This window comes from Artibeus jamaicensis, unplaced genomic scaffold (genome assembly GCF_021234435.1).
Source record: "Artibeus jamaicensis isolate MK-2021 breed Jamaican fruit bat unplaced genomic scaffold, CSHL_Jam_final contig_452, whole genome shotgun sequence".
In the NCBI taxonomy this organism is placed as follows: domain Eukaryota; kingdom Metazoa; phylum Chordata; class Mammalia; order Chiroptera; family Phyllostomidae; genus Artibeus; species Artibeus jamaicensis.
Genome location: NW_026521837.1, coordinates 19046539 through 19063319, shown reverse-complemented (window position 1 = coordinate 19063319; position 16781 = coordinate 19046539). Strand labels below are relative to the sequence as shown.

Sequence of the window (16781 nt, the reverse complement as noted above, 5' to 3'; positions counted from 1 at the left end):
TTCAGCCACTTTTCCCCTGACTTTTCAGAAGAAATAATTAAGTAGAAAATGGTCAGCCCTAGAGGCATTTGTAAGCAGTTTGAATGGACTTCAAAGAAACAGAGGCATGGATAATACTTCATTTTGGGGAATTTATTGTGAAATGGGATTTTTATGAATCTCTGACAAATTTATGTTTGTGTCCAATACTTTCCCAGAATATTTGTATATTTTGGCTTCATTTTAGAGAACATTTCTAAATTAAAATGAATAAAAAGGTGTTTTCCATTGACTATGCAAGGATAAATTGACAAATCTGGCCACCTTCTTTACAGAACATATACATGCAAAAATAAACTTTGACAAAGTTCTTGACTTTTTTAGATGTTAAGGCTCAATCTAGCACGTATTATTATTCATTACTATAACAAATCAATATGTAGATATGCTATTCTCTTTTTTCAAAAATATATGAATCAAATACAGGAATCAATTACTTTTCTTGTATACTCTAATATTTATTTTACTTAAAAATGGCATGATTATTTTTATAGAGTTAAACATAAGGAAGTCTTCAGTGTCTGGGTCGTTTTTCTGGCCATTATTATTATTCACATCGTTTCACTATTAATACTGAAATTTTCTTTTGTCATATAGAAGAGGGAGTGTTAAAACATGATCGCACCTAGTGTCAGATACACTAAATATACATCTGGTGACGAAGATAGAAGGTAACGATGCTGACGTAAACTCTAAGCTGTTCACTCTGTCTGTGTTGTCTGCAGACTTCTAGGTCTACCAGCGAGCCTCTCTCCTGTCATCATTTCACAGGCCTGTTTGAGGGAGCTCTTTGTAGGGTCCTTCTGCCTGTTCCAGCCCTTTCAGAGCAGAAAATGTGGTGTTTGGTTATCTCTAAAACTGCATGATAGTAGATGTGAAATGATTTTAGAATGGGTATTTTCCAAATCCATAAAGATTATTTGAAAAGTATTTCAGGTAACATTTGCCAGTGTTTCGAAATAGGTGTTTTTTTTTTAAGAAAAAAAAAATATCCTTGAGTACCCGGATGACACACCGTTTTGTAAGTGTGCAACTTTTAAGTCCATGTTGTTGACTGTTCGTAGTCCACACAGAGTTACAGCCCTCTCACCTCGACCACATGCTGACAGTTCCTAAAGAAAACTATTTAAAAAGGCACAACCCAGACAGCCCCTCATTTGACCAGCTCTGCCTAAGTTTAGATGTGTAGAAGCTCTTGGATATGCACCCAGAGTAAGCTACGTGCAACATGTTACTTTATCAGTTTTCTAAAATAACTTGTCAGGACCATGACAATAAGGGAAGAAAACATGGAGGAATGAAGTCCTAATTACTACACATGCATGTTTTTTTGACCGTAGGGGAAACCTTTTAGATACGTTACAAACAAAGAAAAGGCAAACAAACAATTTTGTACAAGAAATTTAACACATATCCTGTTCTTTTTAAGTGAATCTATTTTAAAAATAAAGTCATGAAGTTAATTTTAAAAAACTCATCTATTGAGTTGCTAATAAAACCTTGAACCATAGAAAATTTTGAAAAATTGAAAATTAAAACTGCTTAACTTACATATTTAGTTTCTTCGATACATTTTTATTCCCTTTCAGACAGCAATTTACTTTGTTGGACTGTTTAAAATATTTTTGTTCTTGTAAGAAGACTATATATTCAGTCTGGATGTAAATATGCATTACTTGTGGGTCTTTTCAAAAATCCTCTTTGAGAGCTCCTTATTTTCTCTGCAGTAAAATACCTGCTGTAAGGGAAGGCTTTTATGGTACCCATCAAGACTGCCCAGGGCATGAAGATTTACTGACACTAATCCTAGGCCAACATCCTTTAACCTGTCAAAGAACGCCCAGGGGGAAAGGTGGCTGTTAGTCCCTGCCTCTCCTTTGAGGTGCTGTCAGGTGGTTAGGGTTCACTTTTTCTGGGGTATAAAATTGTTATTGTAGGAGTGGGGAGGTAGGACTAGCTGTCTTTATATGATTAATTTCTGCAGAGAAAAGAAAAAATACATGTTGGAAGATGTGTTTTCTTGTTAATACTATGCATAGCATTAATCAAAAAATTAATGAGTTCTATTTTCTAGATTTGTGATTCACAAAATTTTTTGGACTGGGAACCACTTTACATTTGTGAAAATTATTGAGAACCCCAAAGTGCATTTGTTTATGTATATAAATGTTAAAACCGAGAATTAAATATTTACTCATTTCAAATCACAGTAATAACCCTATGACATGTTACTGTATGAGTTATTTTATGTAAATAAATATATTTACAAAACAAAAGTTTAGTGACAATAATGACATTGTTTTTACGTGTTTGTAAATCTCCTTAATGTCTTGCTGAATAGAAGACATCTGGATTCTCGTCTGCTTCTGCATTCAACTTGCAGTGTTGTTTTCATTGAAACATACAAAGAAAATCTGACTAGACACAGTTATGTAGTTGGAAAAGAGAAGTACTTTAGTAGCCTTTTCAATTGCTTGTACTAGAAACTTAACAAGCGGTAGTTTTTTAAATGTTAGATGCAATGTGGAATCGGAAGCCATTTCAATGAACACTTCTTACCCTGTTATATTAACTTCTATTTGTATATCTTGCACCCTTAAGAGATCCTTTTTTTAAATTTTTTTCTTTTCAGAGAGAGGGGAAGGGTGGTAGATTGAGAGGGAGAGAAATATCATTGTGCCAGAGAAACATCTATTGGTTGCCTCTCGCATGCCCCAACCTCGGGACTGGGTCAGCAACTCAGGCATGTGCCCTGACTGGGAATCAAACTGGCAGCCTTTCAGTTTGCAGGTCAGTGCTCAATCCACTGAGCCATACCAGGCAGGACCCTTAGGGATCTTTTACACATGTCTGATAGTATAATATAATGCATTTGAAAAATGTTGGTGTACTGAGAGTTTCAATTGTTGAAACATTTCATAGTATGATATCGCATTCAGAAGATTCTCTGATATATCAGTTTTGTGTTTTTTCCCAGCATTTTTAGATGTAGACAGTGTGGCTATAGGTTGAAAATGTTAGTCTTATAATCCCAATTTAAGATAACAGTTCATCCTTAAATTAGGGAAAAAGCATATTATAAATTGTCTTTTAGAATAAGATACAGTTTATTAAACTCTATAATGAGTTTTAAGAATAAGATACAGTTTATTAAACTCTATAATGAGTTTTAATTAACATTAAAATTTGTTTTTATTTGAAAACTTAATATTACTGTGAAATGAGTTAAAAGGGTCCGATCCTTTTATGTTTCTGTGTAGGTTGCAAGGGAAAGTTTGGGATTCAAAATGAGAACCTACTGCACAATGATGAAGTCACAGAGAGCAGAGCAGGAGGGGGCCAGAGACAGCTAGTCAGAGCGTGGAAGTCCTGAGTTGTCTCCAAAAACAAGCCTCTCTGTCTCCTGAGCCGCTGCTGTGGGACTGGTGTCCACCCGAGTATACGGCACACAGTCTGTTACTTGTCAGAGCGATGATGCCATCGCACATCAGGTAGCTTCTGGAAAATTCCACTGTACAATCAAAAGAGGGAGAGGGAAGGAGGCAAAGTTTTAGCATTACTACGTAATTAGTTTTAAATGCAAGGACCCCCTGAGAGGTAGTCCTGTGGCCATACTTACAGCATTGCTGTTCTAGATGTTAGAATCCACCTTTAAGTTGTTTTGAAAGTTACCTCTGAAAGTCACTGTACATTTTTATATTTTGCAATCCTAAAGCAGGTGTGATAATTCCATGTCTTGAACCTCCTCAGGTAGGTCTTATTCTGTGTCTTCTCATAAAATTAACTTTGTTTTATCATGCCATATTAATGAGGGCAAGGGTAAGAAAATGGAAGAATGTCCCCCTGGAACTATTCCAAAAAATTCAAGAGGAGGGAAGGCTTCTGAGCTCTTTTTTTATGAGGCCAGCATTATCCTAATTCCAAAAGCTAGATGAAAACACTACAAAGAGAGGAAATTATAGGCCAGCATCCCTGAGGAACATAGACAGTAAAACCCTCAACAAACTATTAGCATATTGGACCCAGCAATACATTAAAAAGATTATATACCATGATCAAGTGGGATTTATTCTGGGGATGCAAGGTTGGTAGCAAGATTGGTACAATATTTGCCAAAGGACATGTATGCATATATGCAAAGTCTATGGGCACAGACAGCAATGCTGTGAAGGTTGGGGGTGGGGGCGGGGGCTTGGTGGAGGGGGGAAGGGAGAGGAATGGGGGACATCTGTAATACTATCAATAATCAACAAAAAAATAAAATAAATACATCTAGGAGAAACATTCAGCTTTCAGCTAACTAGGCAGTATTCAAGAATGAAGCGTATCTTTAAAAAAAATAAGAAAACTTAACAGATTTGCGGAACACTAACACATAAGAAATATCAATGTAACCATAGCTTTTGAAAGAAAATTGAGTAATTGTGTTAAACCTAAGGTTTTTTTCTCCCAACACCATTTGTTGAAGAGGCTATCTTTACTCCATTTTATGTTACTGCCCCCTTTGTCGAATATTAATTGACTGTAGAGATTTGGGTTGATTTCTGGGCTCTCTGTTCGGTTCCATTGGTCTATGTGCCTGTTTTTATGCCAGTACCAGGCTGTTTTGATTACAGTGGCCTTGTAATACAGTTTGATATCAGGTATTGTGATCCCTCCTACTTTGTTCTTCTTTCTCAAAAGAGCAGCTGCTATTCGAGCTCGTTTATGGTTCCATATAAATTTTCTAAGTGTTTGTTCTATGTCTGTGAAATATGCCATTGGTACTTTAATAGGTATTGCATTGAATCTGTATATTGCTTTGGGTAGTATGGACATTTTGATAATGTTAATTCTTCCAATCCATGAACAAGGTATATGTTTCCATTTGTTTGTGTCTTCCTTGATTTCGTTCTTCAGGGCTGTGTAGTTTTCTGCATACAGGTTTTTTACCTCCTTGGTTAGGTTTATTCCCAGATATTTTATTTTTCTTTTTGCTATATCAAATGGGATTTTTCTCTTTATTTCTGCTTCTGCTGATTCACTGTTGGTATACAAAAATGCCTTTGATTTCTGAATATTGACTTTGTAACCTGCTGTTTTGCCAAACTCATTAATTAGTTTGAGCAGTTTTTGGGTAGAGTCTATAGGATATTCCATGTACACTATCATGTCATCTGCAAACAGTGACAGTTTTGCTTCCTCCTTTCCTATTTGGATGCCTTTTATTTCCTTTTCTTGCCTGATCGCTGTGGCTAAAACTTCCAATACTATATTGAATAGAAGTGGTGAAAGTGGACATCCTTGTCTTGTTCCTGATCTTAGTGGAAAAGCTTTTAGTTTTTTCCCATTGAGTATGATATTGGCTGTAGGTCTCTCATATATGGCCTTTATTATTTTGAGAAATGCTCCCTGTATTCCCACTTTGCTGAGTGTTTTTATCATAAATGGGTGTTGTACCTTATCGAAAGCTTTTTCCGCATCTATTGATATGATCATGTGATTTTTGTCTTTGCTTTTGTTTATGTGATGTATTATATTTACTGATTTGCGAATATTGAACCGTCCTTGCATTCCTGGGATGAATCCTACTTGATCATGGTGTATGATCTTTTTGATATATTGTTGGATGCGATTTGCCAATATTTTGTTGAGGATTTTAGCATCTATGTTCATCAGCGATATTGGCCTGAAGTTTTCTTTCTTTGTTGTGTCTCTATCTGGTTTTGGAATTAGGATGATGCTGGCTTCATAAAAAGAATTTGGAAGTTTTCCATCCTTCTGAATTTTTTGAAATAGTCTGTGGAGAATAGGGGTTAGCTCTTCCTTAAATGCTTTGTAGAATTCTCCTGTGAAACCATCTGGTCCGGGGCTTTTGTGTGATGGGAGTTTTTTGATTACTGCTTCAATTTCTTTTGCTGTTATTGGTGTATTTAGATTTTCTGCTTCTTTTTCACTGAGTTTTGGAAGATTGTATTTTTCTAGAAATGTGTCCATTTCCCCTAGGTTTTCAAATTTCTTGGCATACAGTTCTTCATAGTAATTTCTTACAGTCCCTTCTATTTCTGTGGTATCAGTTGTAATCTCTCCTCTTTCATTTCTGATTGTGTTTATTTGTGTCCTCTCTCTTCTTTTCTTGATGAGCCTACTTAAAGGCTTGTCTATTTTGTTTATCTTCTCAAAGAACCAACTCCTGGATTCATTGATCCTTAAAATTGTGCTTTTAGTTTCTATGTCATTTAATTCTGCTCTAATCTTGGTTATTTCCTTCCTTCTGCTTGCTCTGGGCTGTCTTTGTTGTTGTTCCTCAAGTTCTTGCAGGCGTAGGGTTAGGTTGTTTGTTTGAGATGTTTCTATATTCTTTAGGTAGGCCTGTATTGCTATAAACTTCCCTCTCAGGACTGCCTTCGCTGTATCCCATAAGTTTTGGGTTGTTGTGCGATCATTTTCATTTGTTTCCAGAAATGTTTTGATTTCTTCCCTAATTTCATTCTTGACCCATTCGTTGTTTAATAGCATACCATTCAGTCTCCATGTTTTGGGGTGCTTTGGGTTTTTTTCTTCGGGGTTGGTTTCTAAACCTAAGGTTTTTTTGTTTTGTTTTTAGCAAAGAGAATTTTGTATTTGCCTGACACACACAAAAAAACCACTTTATCTCTTACATCTTCTATGGTTGTGGCCTCCTCTCTTCTTTAAACTCTTGAGCAACTTTGAATTTTATCCATACAACATAAATAGTTCAGCTGATTAAAAAAGATAGTGGAAGAATGGTGGGTACTTTTGTTACATGTAATAAGTTGGTTAATTAATTTTTTTAATTAGAGAAGAAATGCATAATTGTGGTTCAAGGCGAGTCTTTATTGATGTAGAACCACGTTTCTCATTGTTTGGTCTAGTTTATGACTGGAAAGAATGAGGATTTGGATAAGAACATCAGTCTGTTCTATCGGGGGTCTTGCTGCTGGTGCTTAGCTGTGGGAAACCAAGCTAGGCTTTCACACGGACAAAGGTCTTAGGTGTCTCCCATGTAGTAATGATGATATTGGAGTGTGTGCTTCTGTCCCATCTTCCAATTGGAACGCTGCTTTCATCTCCAGTAGCATGCCAAAGCACTCTCAAACAGTGAGTTTAATGTGATAAGTAGTTAGGACTAAATTGCCTATTAAACAAAGTGATTATGGCAATATGCTGTTAAGATTGGAAAGTTGTTAGATTATGAAATACCTTTTGCTATATTTCTTTAATTCTAAAGTGTGCGTTTTGACATATTTTAACGACACTGAAATGAGAATGTGTTTTTCAGGCAAAGATGTGTCAGCTTAACTGGTGACATCTTCCCAGCCCAATTTTGTGAAATAGTATCAGTTTTGGTTTTAATTTTTTTAAAATATATTTTATTGATTATGCCGTTATAGTTCTATTTTCCCCTTCATTCCCCTCCATCCTGCACACCCCCTCCCCCACCATTCCCCCCTTTAGTTTATGACCACATGTCTCAAGTTCTTTAGATTCTATATTTCCCATACTATTTTTGCCCTCCCCCCTATCTATTTTCTACCTACCTTCTATGCTGCTTATTTTCTATACCTTTTCCCCCTTCTCCTTCTCCCACTCCCCTGTTGCTAACGCTCCATGTGATCTTCATTTCTATGGTTCTGCTCCTGATCTAGCTGTCCTGTTAGATTGCTTTTGTTTTAGGTGTGGTTGTTGATAACTGTGAGTTTGCTGTCCTTTCACTGTTCATCTTTTTTATCTTCTTTTTCTTAGATATGTCCCTTAAACATTTCATATAATAAGGGCTTGGTGATGATGAACTCCTTGAACTTGATCTTATCTGAGAAGCACTTTATCTGCCCTTCCATTCTAAATGAAAGCTTTGCTGGATAGATCAATCTTGGATGTAGGTCTTTGGATTTCATGACTTGGAATACTTCTTTCCAGCCCCTTCTTGCCTATAAGGTCTCTTTTGAGAAATCCGCTGACAGTCTGATGGGAAGTCCTTTGTAGGTGACTGTCCCCTTATCTCTTGCTGCTTCTAGGATTCTCTCCTTCACTTTAATCTTGGCTAATGTAATTATGATGTACCTTGGTGTGTTCCTCCTTGGGTCCAACTTCTTTGGGAATCTCTGCGCTTCCTGGATTTCCTGGAAGTCTATTTCCTTTGCCAGAATGGGGAAGTTTTCTTTTATTATTTGTTCAAATAAGTGTTCTACTCATGGCTGTTCCTCTTCCCCTTCTGGTACCCCTATAATTGGGATGTTGGAACGTTTAAAGATGTCCTGAAGGTTCTTAAGCCTCTCCTCATTTTTTTGAATTCTTGTTTCTTCATCCTTTTCTGTTTGGTCATTTTTTTTCTCTTTTTGGTCCACTCCTTTGATTTGAGTCCCAGTTTCCTTTCCATTACTATTGGTTTCCTGTGCATTTCCATTCATTTCAATTAGTTTAGTCTTCATATGTTCCTCTAATTTGTGGCTAAAATCAACCAGTTCTGTGAGCATCCTGATCACCAGTGTTTTGAACTGTGCATCTGAAAGTTTGGCTATTTCTTCATCACTTAGATTTATTGGCTCTGGGGCTCTGAGTTGTTCTTGAGCCGTGTTTTGCTCTGTTGGTGCCTGTTACATATGAGGAGCGGAGCCTTAAGTGTTCACAAGGGTAGGGCCACCCAGGTTGCTGGTTTGCGATGCTGTATGTGGAGGTGGGATCAGAGAGGGACAGTGGCAGTCCCCTCTGCTGCTTCTTGCCACTGGGGCCCGCACAGTCCATCTCACTGCTCGCTCCTTCACCAGTTTATCTGCGTGCAAATGTGTGACCGCAATCAGCCCTCAGTGGGCCCACCGCCTTGCATACTCAGTGGGTCCGCCTGCTACTCCACACCTGGGATCTGCCCACCGCTGCCTGCTCTCCTGGGTCATGCTTCCGGATCTGTCCAGTGGATCTTTCCTGCCTGACCCCGCTCTGCTGCTGGCTTCGCCCCTCTTACCGGTTTGGCCGAAGGGTTCGTTGTTGTCAGACTTCCGTATAGTTCAATTTTCTGTGGTTTGGCTGCATTTTTGTTGTTAAAACTTTGTTGTTTTTAAACTTGGTTGTGTGAGAAGGTACAGTGCTTCTACCTATACCTCCATCTTGGCAGAAGTCCTGGTTTTAATTTTAAAATGTTACTTTCAAATATAGTTCTTTTATTATAATTACAAATGCCTATTTCATAAGGAAGACTACAATACATTTAAATTTTTGATAGCTTCTATTTTTAATGAGAAAGAACAAAAATTGGCAATAATTTATTTTTTTCTGAAATGTGCACTTCCACACTAAGTTCTTCACAGCAAATAGGCAATTAACATTAAATTCTGCTCATGTAAATTGTTCAGAAGTTTGCTTTCTTTTTTTAAAAAAAGTGTCTTTTGCTTATGTTTTCAATTTGATTTTCTGTATTTAATTTTGTTCATAATAGGTTTATTTTAGGACAGTGGAACTGATACAAGAGCCCATAGAAGGGTCTCCTGGTCTGAGTTTCTACTTCAAAATTAATGGAGTTCCCATATTTCTGAAAGGATCAAACTGGATTCCAGCAGATTCATTCCAGGATCGAGTAACCTCTGACTTGTAAGTTATCATCTTTCTTTTCTTGTTTTTCCTTTATTAATAGTCTCACAAAGCTCAACAGTTACCCATTCCTACTTTCTTTAGTTGTAGTGGAAGGAATTGAGGGGTAATATAGAATTCTGGGATGATAGAAGCTTTAGAATAGAAAGGATTTTTAAATGATGTATTCCATTCTCATCAGGTATAGATAGTCTGCCAGCTAAACTATTTGAGGCTGCTGAATCTATTCAACTTTTATTTATTTATTTTTAATCCTTAAAACCACTTTTATTTTTTCATTTTTTAAGTTATACTTTATTGATTATGCTCTTACAGTTGTCTCAACTTTTCCCTTTGCCCTCCTCCACCCAGCCCCCCCCCAATCCCTGAGGCATTCTGCACAGCGTTGTTCATGTCCATGGGTCGTGCACATAGATTCTTTGGCTACTCCATTTCCTATACTGTACTTTACATCCCCTTGGCTACTCTGTAACTACCTATTTGTACCTCTTAATCCCCTTACCTCTTCATCCATTCCCCTACATCCTCCTCCAATCTGGCAACCATTAAAACACTCTCCTTATCCATGATTCTATATCTATTCTTCTTGTTTGCTTAGTTTGTTTTTTAAATTTAATTGTTGATAGATATGTATTTATTGCCATTTTATTGTTCATAGTTTTGATTTTCTTCTTTTCCTTAAAAGTCCCTTTAATATTTTATATAATAATGATTTGGTGATGATGAACTCCTTTAGATTTTTCTTGTCTGGGAAGCTCTTTATCTGCCCTTTGAGTCCAAATGATATCTTTTCTGGGTAGAGCAATCTTGGCTGTACATCCCTGCTTTTCATGACTTTGAATATTTGTCACCAGCCTCTTCTAGCCTGCAAAGTTTCTTTGAGAAATCAGTTGACAGTCTTATGGGAACTCCCCTGTAGGTATCTAACTTCTTTTCTCTTACTGCTTTTAAGATTTTCTTTTTATCTTTAACCTTTGGCATTTTAATTATGATGTGTCTTGGAGTGGGCCTCTTTGCATTCATCTTGTTTGGGACTCTCTGTGCTTCCTCGACTTGTAAATTTATCTCCTTCACCAAATTAGGGAAGTTTTCTTTCAAGTAGATTTTCAATTTCTTGCTCTTTCTCTTTTCCTTCTGGCACCCCATGTGACGCAAATGTTAGAACACGTGAAGTTGTTCCAGAGGCTGCTTATACTATCCTCCTTTTTTTTTTTAAAAGATTTTATTCATTTATCTTTAGAGAGGAAGGGAAGGAGGGAAGGAGAGAAATATCAATGTATGGTTGCTTCTCGTAAGTCCCCTGCTGGGAGCTGGCCTGCAACCCAGGCATGTGCCCAGACTGGGAATCGAACCACAATCGTGTGGTTCGCAGGCTTGCGCTCAATCCACTGAGCTACACCAGCCAGGGTTATCCTCCCTTTTTTTAAATTCTTTTTTCTTCTTGTTACTCTGATTGGTTGTTTTTTGGTTCCTTATGTTCCAAATCATAGATTTGGTTCTCATTCTCATTCACTCCACTGTTGTTTCCCTGTAAATTGTTCTTTATTTTAATTAGTGTGCCCTTTGCTTCTGACTGGTTGTTTTTTATGCTGCCGAGGTCCTCACTAAGCTCCTTGAGCATCTTTATAACCACTAGTTTGAATTCTACATTTAATAGATTTTATCTCCATTTTGTTTAGTTCTATTTTTAGAGTTTTGTTCTGTTCTTTCATTTGGGCCATGTTTCTTTGTCTCCTCATTTTGGCAGCCTCCCTGTGTTTGTATCCATGTGTTAGGTAGAGCTGCTATGGCTTCCTGTCTTGGAGTATGGCGTAATACAGTAGGTGACCTGTATGGTCCAGTGGCACAGCCTCCCCTATTACTCAAGCTGGGTGCATGAGGTGTACCCTTCATGTGGGCCGAATATACTCTTCTCTTGTATTTGAGCCTTAATGTTGTTGGCAGGTCAGTGGGAGGGAGTTACCCAGCTCAGTCAGCTTATAAGGACTGACTGTGACCACTGACCACCAGCCTGTGTCTTCTGTGGAGGATCAGCTGTTCAGGGGCAGGGTGGTGGTACTCCGACCTAGTCTGTAGCTGTCCACTGGGTGTGCTGGTTCTGGGGTTTCCCGGGTGGTGCAAGCCAAAGTCAGCACCAACCTGTGTTTTGCCTGGGGCCACCCTGCCTGAGCTGTAAAGCAATCTGAGATGGCTGTTACTTGTGCTAGGCTTGGAAATTCTCAGACAAAGCCAAGCTGTGAATATAGGGTGGCTGCTTTTAGTGGTAGGCAAGGGGGCTCACTGAGGCCAGCTGTTTCTTGTTTGACAGGATTTGGGAAGTTGTTTAGCTAGAGCCAAAACCAGCCATTCATATGGAAAAGCAGTTTGAGTGGGCCTGTAAGTTGGGTGGGACAGAGTCTCAGATATGGCATTTAGCCTGCTGGCTCTATGGCTCTGTGTGGGGAGGATTCAGAAAAGGGACAATAGCCTCTGCCTAATTTTCTGTCTGGGAGAAAGCTTTCCCCTAGCTCCTGCATGAATGCTGGACACTTCAGTGTCTCCCTGCATGCCACTGTTGCCTTCCAAGCTGCTACCTTGGTATTGGAGCTTAGAGGGAGTAAGTTGGAGTAAGTCTGTGTGTCGGTTCTTTAAGAGGAACTGCTTGGGACTCTAGAAGTTTCTTCAACTGACTCAGTCTTTGCTGGTTTTTGCAGCCAGAGTTATAGGGGCTTACTTACCTTCCTGGCACTGGAACCCTGGGCTTGGTGGCCTGGTGTGGGACTGGGACTCTTTGTGCAGAAGGTATCCCTGCCAAATTTTTATCCACCAGACGTGGATGTGGGACCAGCCCACTCTGCATCTCTGCCCCTCTTACCAGTCTGGATGGATGTGGTTTCTTTAATTCTGTAGTTCTCAGGCTTATAGTTCATTTCTAACAGTTCTGAGTGATGGTTGTTCTATATTTTAGTTGTAATTTTGACATGGTTGTGAGGAGGTGAGCCATGTTTACCTATGCCCCCATCTTGACTGGAAGAAACTATCTAAATTTAGAAGACTCTTATGTATTTTCTCTGGAGGAATAAGACAATGCCTAATGCACATTTTGGATAGTTAGTCCCTAAAAAAAGATGATTACATTTGGGTTTCCCCCCCCAGTTTTTCAAAGAATACCTTAAATATTTTTGTTCATGTTCTTTAAAAATGAAAATTCTATTTACCTCTTCATGCTAAGATATTTGCATATTTCTTTATTTTTACCTTAATAAAAAGAACTAAAAAAAATCTAGATCTAGAAAAAAATTTACAATAATTTTTTGAAGTTTTGAGAATAGAACAATGTAAGAAAATAATGTTTTTTTAAATTGGGTTTGTAAAGTACTATCTTTGTAAAGATAAACCTTGTGAAATGAAAATAAACACATTTGACTTATTTACGAATGTATAAACATGCATTGTAGTATATTATTTGATGTTTTAAATTTACACGTGTTTGGTAACTAAACTCTAGTTTTAGTTAAAAACAAGCCCAAGCTTGTATTAATTCCCTTTTACCTCAAAATGTGCATATTATTTTGAATTTCATATTAAAATGAAATTATTCTCCAGACATAGGCATAGATAATTAGCTGTTTCTCTTCCTTTTTAAATAGCTGTCTCCTCTCCTGGCTGGTTTTGGTGGCAGCTGTTCAGCACAGCTGGGCCAATTAGTAAACCTGCCTGTGGGCCCCTTTTTGAGAGCACGATACTCTGTGTCCCCCGGAAGCCTATTATTGATCTTTTTGTTCCTTTCTGGGCACTGCTCTGGAGATGGTGGGGACATGCTCTCAAAGTGGCTGTGTATGTGTAGGCTTTCTTGGGGGTAATGGGACTAGGAATTGGACAAATACAAAAGAAGTTTCCTAGAGAAAGAGCTGCTGGACTAGAGGAATTATAAAAAAGGAGATAAGAGTAAGCTAGCTAGGTACTAATATTCAGATTTTGATTTTGGTCTTACAGTTTGAGGTGGCTGTATAACATTACCACATACTTTTCCAAGGTTTAAAACTACGTTTTTCTACAGGAATAACTTTAAGACAAGGTTCAGTTTTAAAAACAGCATAATAATGTTGCTGAAAATTTAGAAAGCAGAGAAAATATCACTCATGATTTTTCCAGGTTCTTTTATTTTATGTACTTATGGATAATGTGTGTATAATTTTGTCTCTTAGCATTCTATCCAAACCGTCATAACTTTAAAATGTGTTTTTTCTAACAGAGATTTTCAGTGTGTTTATCAATTACAATATGTTTTTAAATCTTTCTTAATATCCCCCAATTTTTAAAATAGTATTTGGTTTTAAAACTCCTCTGTAGGTTAGCCACCCTTTTGCGGTCTGCTGTGGATGCTAACATGAATGCACTTCGGGTATGGGGAGGAGGGATTTATGAGCGTGATGAATTCTATGAACTCTGTGATGAACTTGGAATAATGGTGAGTAATTGACAGCATTTTAGTCCGTAATGTGTTACTATATATGTTCTGAGAGGGTGATACTGCTTATTCCTTCTTTTCTCAGAGTCAGGCATGATGGTCCATTTTTTGCAAAAGAATAAATGACATCTTAAGAATGTAGAGCTATAGTTGATAGCAAATATCATTATTATTTATATCTTTAACTCATAGATAGTCTCTATAGTAGCTATATGTAAATGTATAGCTATCTATATCTTCTTTGTAATATGAGAGTATGCATAAAAAAGAAAATATTTTAAAATTTTAACTTGAAATAGACTAACAAGCCCTAAAGAGAGCTAAAATAATAAAATTAAATAAAGTAAAGGTGTGCTTAATGTTTTTAAGTCCTTCCAATATGTTTTGTGTTAGTGAGGGTTAAGCAAAGGAAGTTTATTTTTACTTCTAGTATTATAGTTATAAAAATACAAAGCTCTCCATCTAAGAGTAATACATATAAAAATATTGATAATGCTGATGGTCTTGATGATGTGACAGGTTTCTGTAATATTCATTGAGTGCCAGGCGTTCTCACTGTTCTGCCTCTATTATTTTATTTTATCTTCATGCCCGTTCTATGGGGTGGTTACTGTTGTTCTATGTTCCCATTGTACAGATGGGGAAACCGATCTGTGCAGAGGTTGAATAACTCACCCACACTCAGTCTGTGGGGCTCTGGTGGAACCCAGGCTCCGACTCAGGCCCTCTGATTTGGGGCTGTGTTCTTGACCACTGCATTAATGACAGCTTTCCTAGGAATGACTAATGTGGTTTCAGTACTAAAATGTCCACATAGTAATTTTTTGGCCATGAAAACTGAATTCCTTTATAAACAATTTATGTTTCTTAATAGTCTGGTCTACTTCTCAATACCAAATTTTCAGTGAAAATTAAAGTGAATTAGGAGTGAGGTGGCACTGGGTGGAGGGGGAACTTCGTTTTTAATTTTACATCCCCCACAACACACTATTTTCTTATTGAATTCTCCCTTCCTCTCTTTCTTTCCTGCCTGCCTCACATTGTTCTCTTCTCAGGTTTCCCTGCAGTTCTGCGCAGTTCTGGAAAGTCCTGGGGTCCATCAGTGCCTTTCCCAGTGTCTAGCCCATAGTAGTGCTTAACCGGCCACGCTCCTCAGGCTAACTTGGCTTTGTGCGAAAGATAATCCCCACAGTCCAGAGTGAAGAATTTCTTTCTGTGTGATAAAATCTGTGGACGTGCTTTATTGCCTTTTATTTGATTTTCTAGGTATGGCAGGATTTTATGTTTGCCTGTGCCCTTTATCCAACTGATCGGGATTTCATGGATTCAGTGAGAACAGAAGTTGCTCACCAGGTACGTTATTGCCATTCCAAGAAGAAGGAAAATGCTTACGTTTTAGTTTTGCTTTTTGTTAAACCTCTCCACAGTTCTTTTTGTTGTTCTCTTTACTAAATCCCGTGAAAAAGCACAGTCAGGTAATCGACTTTCTAGGTGATGCCATTCAGTCTCACGGCTTTATTACCTTACGACTCTCAGATTTATCAGCTGTCCTGACGTCTCTGCTGAATTCCTGATGCATATATCCTGCTGCCAACCAGCACCTCCACTTGGAGGTTTTATAGTCATCCCAGATGTAACATGGCCAAAACAAACTTATATTACCTTCTCCGAACTCGATTTCCCTGGTTTTTAATGATTGGTAATGCCAATCTGAATTTCCCAGGCCAAAAAATTTAAAGTGATTTTTCACTCTTGATTTCTTTTGCATTCCACATATACACACTTATATTTATGTTTACAGATCTGCAAATGCAAGGAAGTGACTATATCCTAGCTCCATCCACTGAAAAGGCCTAGAAACAATGAACAACTAGTTATATTGAGCATCCTTATATGAAATAGTATTTCCAATTAAGAGAAGGGCTTCTCAAAGAACGAGCTGATTTCAGGTCTGGCACAGGAAATATACTGATAGATTGTCCTGGAATATTTTGACACACAGATAGCAAGGAGGCCATAATAAATATGCCAAAAGAACTTTGATGAGACTCTGACCACCCCAAAGTGGGACAATCTGAGGTTCAGTAAAGATAAGAATGTCAGTGGATTGAAATTCATCAAGTGTGTTGAAATACGTGAGTTTTTAATTACAGTGGAGGTGTAGTTGCCTGAAAAACCAAAAGAAATGCAAGGATTACTCTAACACTCAAGACAGTGGTTACTTCAAAAGGAGGAGTGGCCTGATTGGGAAGTGGGGCCTGTGAGGGCTTCTAGGCTGGTTGGTCAAGTTTTCTTTCTTGTTCTCGGTGTTGGTTACAGACTGATTGCCTTTAATAATTTACTATGCAATAATTTATTTTCTTTATCTGCATTTTATTTTTTTAAAAAAGGTTTAAAAGGTACAAATGGAATCATTCCTTGCTCGGAGTCCTCCAGATAAAGTTAAAGACCCCCAGCAGGCCCCCTCCTGTCCCTGCCTGCCCCTCCACCACATCAAGCCCCATCTCCCCATGCCGTCTGCCCCAGAACACCGTCCCCATCACATTCCCTTGGGGACCACCTCACTCATTCTCTTTTGCCCCTCTTTCCTTGAGAATGGCTTTCTCTGGGAAAAACCCTTCTAAATCTGCAAATCTAAATCAGGTCATTTGCTTTTTGTGACACACATCCCACTTTGAATTGCTTGTTCGGGTTTTGTCACCCCTGC

At 38.0% G+C, this 16781-nt stretch overlaps 1 protein-coding gene across 1 annotated transcript in view; it reads left to right on the top strand.

Annotated features, from left to right (window-relative positions):
• MANBA (mannosidase beta) overlaps positions 1-16781 on the top strand; it is a 118145-nt gene that overhangs the window by 54662 nt on the left and 46702 nt on the right. The window contains exons 8-10 of the mRNA XM_053666401.1: positions 9473-9624; positions 13957-14074; positions 15341-15427. Of these exons, the coding sequence (XP_053522376.1) occupies positions 9473-9624; positions 13957-14074; positions 15341-15427 (357 nt within the window). The remainder of the gene's footprint in view (positions 1-9472; positions 9625-13956; positions 14075-15340; positions 15428-16781) is intronic.